Consider the following 13,570-nt stretch of genomic DNA (forward strand, 5'->3'; position numbering starts at 1 on the left):
GCACGGGGCTGGATGTAAACTTTGTTTTTAAAAAAGGTTTTTTTTCGTAATTAGATTTTACATTAGGGAGGTAGTTGTAATTTACCCATAAAAAATAGAATTGTAAATTTTCGCCGATTACAATGAAAAAAATTCCGATTTTAGAACAAAACCCTTCATTCCAATCTTTGCAAATTCATTCTTCCACTTTTTTTATCGGAATCGGAATCATCACAACAATATAACATATTCATATTCAGTTCTCCGTAGCAAAATCCCATTAACCTTTTTTTATCGGAATCGGAATCATCACAACAATATAACATATTATTCAGCTCTCCCTAGCAAAACCCCGTTAACCAAAATCGAAATCCTTAAAAAAAACAAAAAAATCGGCAAAATAAAAAAAAAATATATATAAGGCGCCAAATTTAAAGCAAAACTCCACAAGAAAAACTAATATTTGACAGCAGCAGTAGCTATGTAATGTAACTGTTTTCTACTTATACATTATACAGACATTTCACATTTTCACTCCACAAGTCAAAAAAATAAAATAGAATAAAAAAAAATCAGTCAGCTTATTATTTAGATAAAACCCCACACACTATAAATCAAATTAAAATAAAATAAAATAAAATAAAAAATATATCCTCGAAAAACTGCTCATACGCAAAACATTGGCATGTCTTAAAGAAACGAATAAATAACTTTTTTTTCGTTTAGTTGTTGCTTGTTTTGGCAGCAAGTTCTTCTAGACGTTTCCAGATGGTTTCCCGTCTCTGTTTGATCTCGTTTTCCTTTGCTTCGTCTTCTTGAAATTTGAGCTGGCAGGCTTTGAATAGATCAGGGTCAAGATCGTAAAATATCTTGCGTACATTGAGGCTCAAACTGTGCACCGCTTGGTTCCAGTGCTTCGCGTTTCTCTCTATGGCTGGGAAAATTATTGGCAGGATTACCTTTCGATTCTGCTTTATCAGATTCTCTATGTGCTCGTTGTTCCACAGGAATAAAGCCCTCTCCGCCACCTGTATTTATTCAAAATAAAATAAAATTCGCAATTATTTCAAACAATCTAAAAGTGACTTAACAAGAGTTGAACCCACGTATTAACGAAATAAAATGTCATAATCTAATTAGGAAAGAAAAATCGAATAGGATATGAAATTGAGAATGCAAAAAGTAACCAAAATGACTTGTATGATTATCTTGTAATAAATACCGATCGCCAAATATTTAAAAGTTGAAACGTGTTTGCTGAAACTAGGGGTGTAAATCGAGACGGATCGTATCGGAATTAGCGTTTTCGGAAAAATTACATTTTTTTTTTGGAAGCGAAAAAACTAATTCTAGTTCGGTTCCCAAAAAAGAAATCGGAAAATTTGGAAATCGGGATTTCAGAAATTGGAATGAAAAAAACTTGTTCCAAAATCCAAAATTTTCGGATCGGAATCTGCGGAATTTGGAACTTCCAAATTTTTTGTATATATAAAATACAAAAAAGAAAATGATATATAAGTATAATTTTCGGAAAAACATAAATCGGAATGGAAATGGAAATATGATTTACATTCCAATTCCGTTCAAATAACTTAAATTGAAAAAAATCGGAAATCATAATGAAAAATATTTGTTCCATTATGGGAATTATTAGGATCGGAAAATTGGCGAAATTCGGAAAGTCCATTCCAATTTTCACCCCTAGGTGAAACCCTATAAAACGTTGTGAAATTAGCTGATCAAAGAAGAAAGCTAGTTCTCGATTACTCAAAAAGATAGCCCACACAACAAATTTGACACGTGTAAGTAACACAAAATTAGAAACAGCAACAAGAAAGTTGATAATTCAAGTCAACCTACGTACATATAGCCTCGGTTCTTTAACCAAGTCTATTTATATATTCTCCAACTTCCCAACTCAGACGACCAAAGTTAATAAGAATCGGATCAAAGCCTTGTCAATAGTTAGGTGATGTTTTCCAGAAGCTTCTGACAGAAGTTTACGAGCTTTGATTATTTAGCACATAATCTAGTTTTGAGTGTTTGCAAATAAATTGTTTTAGGCTAGCATTTATGCAACAGCTTTTCTAGTCTAAAAGCACTTTTAAAATGAATTAAAACTTTGCGCCCTTAATATTTTTATATGTAAATCTTAGTTTATAAGGACATTTAAATTATTTCGGAAAATAAAAATCAAAATCAAAGTTTATCTGCAGACACTGCAACATCTAAATTATCTATCGAAATAAGTTGCTTAATAAATCTATCGAAATTAAGGCTATTAACACGAAGTAACGAGGCAGATATTTACACGACATCAAAGCTATTAAATTTGGAGTGATCGTTGCTTTTGTGCAAGAAATTACTTTCGACACGTGTAGGTCGATAATAGAAAACGCCAATTCTAAGCAAAATATATAAATTTATTACTTCCTCACCCAAACAAAACTAATTCTACGACAACTACACGATGCTCCATGCACGGAAATCGAAACAAAATCCATAATAAAAGGAGACGACGATTTTTCTTAACAACACAAACTCATTTCCAGAAACAGTACAAAATTATCATTCATCTTACCGATAACACTGCCCATAGATTAAAATAGTATTATGATTATCGGAATCACATTCTTTATCCCAAATACCCTATAAAAGATCGACGCTCACATTGTTTATCAATATTTAACATTTTTCGACTTTAGCGAATCAATCAAAATGCACAATGCATGGGAACATTAATGTCCATTATCAAGGACATAGTAGTAAATAAAAAGCACTTAAAAGGGTAAAAACGTCTTTTGAGTACCTGGAAATGCATACTGTTCAAGCTACGAGAAATCTGCTGAAACAAAGGCACCATGCACCGTTGAAACTCCGGTCCCTGAGTGGCTTCCAGAACTTCCTCGAGCTCGTTAAGAAACAAAACTTCCTTCGAACTGTTCGTAACCGGCCAATATTTAATCAGTCCCCTAATAATAATATCGGCCAATTTGCAATCTTTCTCGACATACTGCGTAATGCAGTACGACAATTGCTGGTGGTACGTAGCCAAACACTTCGGCTTATGCAAAGGAATCAATATCCGAACAAGAAAGAGCTTATGCTCTTCTTTCAAAGGCAGAGCATACCCGTTGATTATACTCCCGAGCACTTCAAGAAACTCGGCGATTCCGTTATGCTTCTCCGTCTCAAAAATGAATTGATGGAATATATTATTGATCGTTTTTCTTATGAACGGCCTGTGCACCATGAACTTCCCGTATATACGGTGCAGTATCGTCTTCAAATACTCCCTCTCTCTAGGATCTTCCGAATCGAACAAAGCGAGCAATTTCAGAATAAACGAGTGGTCGATGTACCGTTTGGCGATTTTGGCGTCGGTTTCAGGCGAAGCGACGAACCTTAGCAAGAATTCATACACGGCTTGCAAGTGGGGCCACGTGGGGTCCATTGCAGGCTCTTCATCCTCCAAATCGAGCCCGTTTATTAGCTTGTTCTCTCTAGGTTGAGGGATGAATTCTCTGAAGATATTCGCCGACACCATCTTAACAACTTCTTGCATCATATTTTCCGGAAATTTTCCGTTCGCGGAAGTTATGTACTCGACTAGCTCCAATAAAGTCTGCCTCTTGATGTCTTTCTCTTTGAAGTTCTTCGTGGGGTCCGTGAAATCGAATACCACACAGCACATCTTCACTTTCCTGATGAACAAGTGCTGCTTTTCGGAAATCGGGACATCCTTAAAACTCGGTAAAGCATCGTACGAAGCAGAAACTATGCTTCCGTTCCACGTCGAGTTCTTCTCGCGAAGATACTTGTCTTCCGAGTCGATGCTTAAACCGGAATACGGAGCCGAAACAGCATCATCGACCACAGTGCTGAATCTCGAGTGGGCCCCGTCGTTTCTCTTAGAGGTGGCTAGAGAACTCGAGGAGGGATTCGGGTCTCCACCGGATTTCGAATGCTTGATCTTACCGAGTATTTGTTTCAACATATTTCGATTTTTACTACTACTACTACACCCCCAAATTTCAGCCTCCAAATCTTCACAAATATTTATTCCTCCAAACACAAACCCTCAAACTCAGATGCTAAAAAAGGTTAAGAAACAAATAAATATACTAAAGAATCAATCTTTTCCAAGATTGGACTCATCAATTCACTAAATGTGGACTCAATTCTCCAGAAAGACCAATCAAGATTGTTTTTTTTTCTTTTTTTTTTTCCTTTTTTGCCCCTAAATCTGTTAAAATAGAGTGAAGAAAAAGAATCCCTTTTGCATCAAGGAAAAATTAGCATATAAAGCAACTCCAAATCAACAAAAATAAACCCATATTCCTCCCTCGTCAAAATCTCCCCCACTTTTCACCAAGACTAAAAGCATAAAGTTCGAATCTTTTGACTTAAACTGGCAAAACGACGCCGTATTTATCAAAACCCAGTTCGGCCTTGAAGAACCGCAGTCATGAACAGGCGGCGGCGGCGGCGGCGGCGGCGACAGCGGCAACTTCAATTATTACAAATTAGGAAGAGGATGATGAAACAAAGAAGATTTATGCAACAAGAAAGAAATGGGTATAAAAAAAAGCTTACCCTAGAGAATAGTTGAGAGTTACAAAGGGATTGATTATCAGATGTGAGAGGAACAACGATTTTCGTCGTTCTTGAACTTTCTCTCTCTTCTTTCTCTCTCTTCTATTTTCTTTCTTTTTCGATTATTTTTTTGTAGCCTGGAATTTTTCAGAGTGCATAAAAATAAAAATTAAAAAATTTCCACATCGTCAGTCTTAGCTGGTACAGACAGGTCAAAGTCAAAGCAGCCATGGTGGTCTATATTTGAACGCGGAATTTCTCTTCTTTTTTTATGTATTTCTTGATATATATATATATATTGTTTTTCGTACTATTTTCTTATTTTTATATATATTTTAATTTGAAATAAAAAAATTGTTTGTTGTATAGTAGATAACTTGATAATTGTAATAACTAATAACCAATCCTTGTCAGAGCAATAGGTTTATGATTGAATCATATTGTCTCCATTATTTTCCTACTTGTTAGAAATAAATATTGGTAATTCTTCTTTTTTTTCGGAGACATCGACTATGTTTTGCCCGATTTTCAAACTCTTCTCACTTTCTTCCTAAAGTGAAAGGGGCTATTTATTACCGACAAGCTATGTAGCAGGGATATGGGAAAATAAGGAAACGGATGCAGGAAAATTCCGTTTTCCAAATAATTGGATACGGGAAAGTGGGGAAAGTGGGGAAAATGCATAAATAATAAAAATATAGGGGTACATTCATAATTTGTAAAAAATATTATAATGTTTAATATCATTCCACAAATTACATTTGGGGCATATAAATTTATTTTAATATGGAATTAACATCTACAAAATTATTAAAACACCACTAGAAGTGAAAATGAGACATATGATTTAAGATTTTTTTTATGCGTATGCAATTCGAAGTTTTTATTTAAAATGAAATTTGGATTTATTTTGTTTGGAAACGCGTTTTCAGTTTTTCATTATTATCAGAAATGTCCTCGAAACTTTTTAATATTTATGAAAACGGCCCCGAAACGTTTCCGCCAGATATCATGGTGTTTCGGGTTTCGAAACGTAGAAACGTGTGTGGGTTGAAGTTTCCATGCATCATAGCCAATAAGCCTATCATGTGCTACTTATTCATATATAGATTAAATCTTAAAACTCTTTTGTAAAAAAAGACATTCTAACAAAGTTAAGAGGTAGGTAAATGCTTAAAATACCCTCTTACATTTAAATATGCATCAACTATTAAACCTTAATTTGATCCCAATTTTATCAAATATTCAATTTTGACCCTTAATCCAGTTTTAACTCCAATTTTAATCACGCGTTGTTGACCGCCGGTCAACTATCGTTCACCGTCAATTTTCGGTGTAAATTTTTTTTTTTCAATTTTTTTTTTGACCCAAGTAAAAATAGCAATATTATTGTGATTGATAGTAATATTAACTATATTACTACCTAGCACAATAATATTAATGCAATAAAATCACTATGTTACATAATAAATTTATTGGTAATACAATAATATTACTATATTGATCGATCAATAAAGGTAAACACAATGAAAACTCAAAAAAATTAATATCGTTGTGGTTGACAGTGATATTGTTGTCAACCACGATAATATTAGTGAGGTCGACAGTAATATGACTGTGAACCACAGTAATGATACAATAGTAGATAACAATATTATTATGTTGACCCGTCAACAAATCAAACAAAATAAAAAATGCAAAAAAAATAATATTGATGTGGTTGACAGTAATATTGTTGTGTTTATAATAATTCTACTATCAACCATAGTAATATTACAATAGTTGACCATAATATTAACACGTTGAGTTGTCAACAAATCAAACAAAATAAAAAAAAACGAAAAATACAATATTGATTGGTTGACAGTAATTTTATCATCAACCAGATAACCACAATAATATATTGGTAAAATTCAGTGGAGAGAGAGAGAGAGAGGGATAACACCGGCGTTGACCGTCGGTCAGCGATGGTAGAAAAACAAAGTAACAACAAAAATCGGATGCATAAAAAAAATCAAAATAATAAAAGTTTGAAAGAAAGTTCAAAATTTAATTTTTGTGGTTACAATTTAATTTTTGTAGTCTAAATGAATGAAATTAGAATTAAATTATGGTTACAATTAAAAAATGAGTTTAAAGAGGTTGGGGTAATTTTGTCTTAAATATTAAATTTGCACTTACATATAATACATTTTAAACGGTTGTGTTTATTAATAAAAAAATATAACACATGATTCTAGAATAATAAATATAATTTGTCGAAACTTATTCATTAAAAAAAAAGAAAAAAAAAACCTAAAACGAAAATAGGTATGTTCCACTTTTGAGATTTGACAATTGATGTTGGAATTTGTTTTTAAACTTATCTTTCATTTATATATGATTGATTTGACTGTTACATTAGTACATTTTTTCACTAAAAAACTTTTCATTTGTATACTAATTAGATGTCCATAAAAAAACTTAAGTAATTATCTTGCTAAACATTTGATTCAATAAATTAAAATCTAGCACCAATTCCATTTTTTTTTTCTTTCAAAACTTTGGTTGGTCAGAATATCGCATTTATTAATCATCAAAACACAAGTTTATCAAATTTTAGCATAACTCAGACTAGTGTGTATAAATAAATGCTTGTTTTTTTTGAATTTATGAAGCTTTTTTGGGTCGAATTTCCACCATTTTTTATGTTTTTAACTGACCAAAATCACCCAAAAACTCGTCACGCTAAGTGTAAACATCTTTTTTCAATTTTGCTACAAATCCATGGACAAATTTTGAGTTTAGTGCTTTCGGCAATTTAATTCCAAAAAAGCTAAAATACCTAGGTTAAATTTTGAAATTCAACCCTAGACGTAATTAATTTAAATATAAGAGCGAAATGTATGAAGTTTATGTAAAACAATAAAGTTAAAGAGATGGATGATAAATGGGTGCAATGGGAATAAAATATTTTTATATATAAAAGAAAAAAACATTGGATTATCCTAAGCAACTGTAATTGCATTTTTGAATTTTATAATTTTTTTCTCTACTAATTTCTAATTATAAAAAGTATAAAATTCAAACCAACCCGCGGAGGATCTTTTCAACATCAATCTCTTATTTTTCAACCATACATCCCTGATCATAGTTACAAGTTTCTTTCGTTTTATTTTGTTTCTCTAAATTATTGCTCTATTAATTGCTTCATTTATTTAACGATCAATTTTATTTTATCACAATTAAGTTTATACAATCTTTTGCAAAGTGAGTTTATATTATCAGATTAGTATCAATACTGTAATTTAAATATTACTAGCTAATAAATTCATTATAATGCTGTAATATTTTATTATTCTAATTGTTATTGTACTTTATTTAAATAATCATTTTTTTTTCCAATTTTAAATTGGTTAAATTACATACGGATTAAATAAATATAATATTTTATTATTCTAATTGTTATTGTACTTTATTTAAATAATCATTTTTTTCCAATTTAAAAATGGTTAAATTACATACGGATTAAATAAATTAAGGCCCAGTTAACCTAAGAAAAATAGTTAAATGCACAATTCCAAACCCTACCTTCTCTCTCTTAACAAGAAAACCCTACCTTCCCTTTTTCTCGTACGTGTCATGTTTTACAAACTCTTTATTTAAACCACTCCTCCTCTTGTTTCTTGTGCAACAAGTCTTTCATTAGCAGTACACAAAAAATGGGGTCTTTGATACTCCGCCGCTCGATTTATCCCGCCACCGCCGCCGCCAGATCTTGTTGTAATCGGATTTGCGCTCGGCGAGTAAGCACCGAAGCAGCCGTCGGAAAAATATCATCGTCGTCGTCGTCTACGCCGCCCGCGCCATGGATGATGATCGAAGACGGCGGCTTCGAAGAACACGGCCTCGACAACATGGTGTACAACTTCTACAACCTGGCCGATAAGCAAGTCGTAAGCGTCGACAAGAAACGAGGGAAAGACGGGATGGTGTTCGGATCTTCGCACGGTTGGCTAGCTCTAATGAAGTGGCGGCGCAGTTTGTACAAGTGGCGGCGCATGCGCGATCAGCGCGGTGTCGACATGCTCCTCTACAATCCCCTCACTCACCGCCACGTAGATCTCCCGCCACTCGAAACCCTATCCATCCCGAAACACAAATCCCGGAAATGCCCTCCGGTGAAGCTCATCCTCTCGTGCCCTCCGGACGAAGACGACGACGCCAAATGCCGCGCCGTTATGTTTTTCGGCAACGAACATAGGCTGGCCTACTGCGTCCCCGGACACAGTAAGGAGTGGACTCCGTTGGGCGATCTCTACCACGACGACGAACGCACGATTCCGTGGATGTACCAGGACATCGTGTATTCGCACACGAAGCAATCGTTGTTCTGCATGACCGTATGCAGCGACTTCGAGAGCTGGGATCTGCGGGACCCGAGCTCTCCGATAATGAACTGGAAGTTGTTGAACCATGACATGCCGCTCTTCGCTGCGGCGGATAACCGCTGCCCTCGTTGCGGCAAGGGAAACGCGGATAGGCTCAAATCGTCGTCGTTCGAGTTATTCAAATACCTCGTCTTCGCCGAGCGGTCGGATCGGCTCTTTGTCGTGTCGCGCCGTGTTAAGATACACCGGGGCCCGAACGGTCACCACGACTATAGTTTTCCGTACCAGACCGTCGGTTTCGTTGTCGACGAGATAGTTGTTATTCCCGGTGGCGACGATGGAGAGAAGAGAGAGCTGAGGCGCATGGACGGTAGCTTGGACGGTATGTCGTTCTTCATCGGTGCGAAAGGCCATGGATTCGTCGTCGTGACGGATGACGATGATAGTAAAGGTTGCGTCGAGCCCAATTCGATCTATTTCACGGACTCGCATCAACTAACTCCACGGCCTTGGAGTAAAAAGAAAGCGACGTGCGGCGGCCACGATATCGGGATATTTAATTACGAAAACTCGACTTTCTCGCCGTGCTACTATCCTCGCGATCTCGAAAGTGCTAGAAGGATGAACCCTGCACCAACCTGGTTCACCCCATCATCCTCTTTTCTTTCTTATGTTGCCTAAGTAATAATTTAATTTCATCCTAGCTTTTATTTATTTATAATAATAAAATTCTGCTTTTTTTTTTTTTTTTTCTTTTCATGTTTAGGTAAGGTGTGTCTAGGTTTTACTGTTTTGTGTTTTATAAATTAATGAGTCTCGTTGGTTCTATTTAGTTGCTTCTTATCATATAGTATTATTTTTCTTGGGTGTTTGCAAGAATCACCCTTTGTAATCTCTAATTGTAAAAAATTCCTCAGTGTTAAATATATTAGCAAAACCCCCCTTATAAAAATTAGGCAAAGCCAATAAGGCCCCTACGAGTTGAATGATGTGTGTTGCACGTGCGGATTTCGCGACTTGGGGTATTTTTTGACTTGAAAAGACCAAATTACCCTTTAAAACATTAAATAGAAAACTATAATTTCACCCCATAATTTTTGTAAGACCCGAAATAAAATTTCATAATTTTCTTTTATATTTAATATATAAAAAAATCATTTTGTTTATTTAAATTGATCTTTTTTTTTTAAATATTAGGGGTAATTTTGTCCTTGTATTTAAGTGAAAAACCAATTTTAATGTAACGAGTTGTGTGCTTTGTAAAACATAACATCAGAGGATTATTGCTAATTTTTTTAACATATGGGTTGTTTCGACAATTAGAGATTACATAGAGGGTTTGTGCTAATAACTCTATTTTTCTTATTATTTATTTATTTTTTAAGTTGGATTGGAGTTTTGAGTTGAATCTTGCTCCAATTCTTTTTCCCCTTTTGCCCTCAATTATATTTCACCTCTCCCGTCAATTCCACCCTCGGAATAAAGAGAAATTTTTGTAGGGTTTGGTTGCCTTCGACACGGCGGCGATGCGGCGGAGTTGGGATGAGCCGGGGAACGGATCGTCTGAGCTGGACTCATCGTAAAGAAAATGGTTAAAATGATTGCATCACACAGGGGCGTTCCCGATAAATTAGGGACCCAAGGCGAATTTTAAGAATTTTAAAAAATGGGGCTATATTTTGTACCGTATAATGTGATCATTAATTCATTCTAACGAGCACGACTCGACAAGATTTTTTTGATTAGTAGTTAATAAGTTTTGAGAAAACATGACTAAGATATTAACGAAGTTAAGATGAATTAAAAGTTGACGGAGTTCGGGGCAGACAAATAGTCATAGAAATATTATTGAACATGCAAGAAAATATATGTAACATTTGTTTAAGGGTTAAATACAAAAACACCCCTGTACTATGGACTTTGTATCATTTAACCCTCTGTACTACACATAAATACAAAAATCCCCCTGCTATTATGTTTTTTCCAAAATCTGACGAAAATACCCCTTCATAAACCTATAAATATAAGGGTTTGTTTGAGCTATTTTCCACTATATTTTTTAACATTTTCGGTCAATTTTACTTGGGAAATTTTTATTTTTTTAATTTTTTCCTTCAAGAAATTTAATTACTTTGATTTTTTTTTTTTTAAGTTTTCTGAATAAAAACCTTTTATTTTTGTCATTTTGAATTTCTTCATTTTTTTCTTAAATGTCTTCCGGTAGTTCAAATTCTCAACAATAATAGGATTGTAAAGATGTTTGTAATCTTAGGATGTTTGAACTACCGGAAGACATTTAAGAAAAAAAATGAAGAAACTCAAAATGAAAAAAATAAAAGATTTTATTTAGAAAAAAAAAAAAAAAATGTAAGCAATTAGATGTTTTGGAGAAAAAAGTATATATACCAAAATTTTCAACATAAAATTGACTGAAATTTGTAAAAATATATAGTGGAAAATGGCTCAAACTATATGTGTGTATATATATATATATATATATATATATATATATATATATATATATATATATATATATATATATATATATATATATATATATATATATAATATGCTTGAGAGTAGGGGTATTTTCGTCATATTTTGGAAAAAATACTAGGTGAGGGGGGTTTTTGTATTTATGTGTAGTACAGGGGAGTAAATGATACAAAGTTCATAGTACAGGGGTGTTTTTGTATTTAACCCTTTGTTTAAATATAACAAGATCAAATATACTACATTTCAACTTGCCAAAACTCTTTTAAGTTAAATATAGGCATTGTCGATTATTAAAAAATGCAAAGATTTTTGGAAAAAAAAAGTTTAAAAACTTGAAATAGATAAAACTTTGAAGAACTCAATATATAACTAATTACAATTGATCTAAAATATTTCATTCACATCAAATGCACGAATAAGTGTAAAAAAATCCAACAAATACTTAAACTATATAAAATAATATAATTATGGTTATTCAAGTTGTTGAACTATTTATATATTTAAAATATCATTTAATACAATGACTAGTATATATAAAGAGTACAAGACATTATTTGGGGGGTCTCATTTTTAAAGAAATTGGAGGCCAGAGAACCGCCTCTCTCACCTATAGTTCGAACCGATCCTAACTTGACAAAAGAAGATGTACTGATCGTGTTTGGATTTGTTCTTTTTTTTCATTTTTTTTAATTTGCGGGTTTTAGTGTGGACCATTAGAATGTAAAATTCGCAGTATATTATATGTTTATACATTGATGTAGCAAATTTGGATAAAAATGTTAAATGAAAATAATTCAGAAAGTCAACGTGATACATCATCATATCACAAACGGATTTAGAATTGAGGGCCATTTTATTACATATAGTATAGTTTAAGGGAACTTTTGGTACAAATTTCATAATTCAAGAATGTAAGTTAAACTTTTCCCTAAAATATATGTTGGCAAGCGGAAATATGAATTTTCAGCAATATCACAAAATGATTCTACATAAACAAATTGATTCTACATACAAGAGTTTCACAAATATTGAAGTAACATATCACACATACAAGCTTTGTTTTAGCACATGATCTATTTTTTTAGTGTTTAATACACCTTCTGTTAATTATTGCTTCTCTAAAATAAGTTGTTTTAAGCTATAATCTTAATCTCAAAAGTAAAGCATTTATGCAGCAACTTTTCTAGTCTAAAAGCACTTTCGAAATAGTTGCTTATGGTTGAAAACTATAAATTAGTTGCTTAAATTCAAATTTTCAAGACATTTGCAAATACCTGCAACTTTTAAAAATAAGTAATTATCTCAAACTTTACTTAGAATCACCAATATTTACTTTTACGATAATTTTTGTAAACACCGCCTTAGTAATTGAGTAGAGAAATTAAGGATTTCATTAAAGTTGTTAAATTTACACACATCAAAGCTATTAAATTTGGATATAAGATAATTATCTTTGAGCAAGAACTTACTTTTGACGAGTATTTGTCCATAATAGAGAGCTCACCATTTATAAAAAAAATATTATTTCCTCACCAAACAAAACTAATTCTACGACGACTACACGATGCTTCGTTCACGAAAATGGAAACAAAATTCGTAATAAAAGGAAAAAGCCACAAACTCATTTCAAGAAATGGTTCAAAATTATTAGGGTAAATTACGGCCACACCATATGGTAAGGTCAAATTACGAAAAAAGAACTCAAGTTTGAGTAATTACAATCACCCCCAACTATGAATCTTCTTACATGTCCACTATTATGGTGTCAAATTGATACGATCTCTTGAGTATCATAAGATTTCTTTACTGAACGTAAGAAAACTCTTCTTTATTATTTCTCTTCATTCCCAAAGCCCTAGCACAAAACGACTATTTAAAGATAATAAAACCCTAGAATCCTAATCTAACTAGGAAACATAATTACCTATACTAATAAAATACTTAATAATCTCCTAACTACTCCTAACTCACGGCAATATCCTATCTAATTATACTATTCTAATTAATTAATAATAAAATACTAACTAATTAATAATGAAACGATATATTAAATTGTATGTCGTATCAAACCACCCCTCTTGAAATGAACCTTGTCCTCAAGGTTCGAGTCAATTTGCGTTTCCACCTAT

The 13,570-nt window shown here is 33.1% G+C and overlaps 1 protein-coding gene across 1 annotated transcript; it reads right to left on the reverse strand.

Moving 5' to 3' along the window:
* Positions 1-409: 409 nt before the first annotated feature.
* On the reverse strand, positions 410-4,726 carry LOC105970974 (serine/threonine protein phosphatase 2A 59 kDa regulatory subunit B' eta isoform). The gene is made up of 3 exons (XM_088825685.1): positions 4,576-4,726; positions 2,789-4,489; positions 410-1,007 (listed from the first exon to the last, which is right to left on the reverse strand). The coding sequence occupies exons 2-3, from the start codon at positions 3,974-3,976 to the stop codon at positions 702-704; spliced, it is 1,494 nt and encodes a 497-aa protein (XP_088681811.1). The 5' UTR covers positions 3,977-4,489; positions 4,576-4,726; the 3' UTR covers positions 410-701.
* Positions 4,727-13,570: the final 8,844 nt, after the last annotated feature.

This window comes from Erythranthe guttata, chromosome 11, assembly GCF_056151865.1.
Source record: "Erythranthe guttata isolate IM_541 chromosome 11, IM_541, whole genome shotgun sequence".
Taxonomy (NCBI): Eukaryota; Viridiplantae; Streptophyta; class Magnoliopsida; order Lamiales; family Phrymaceae; genus Erythranthe; species Erythranthe guttata.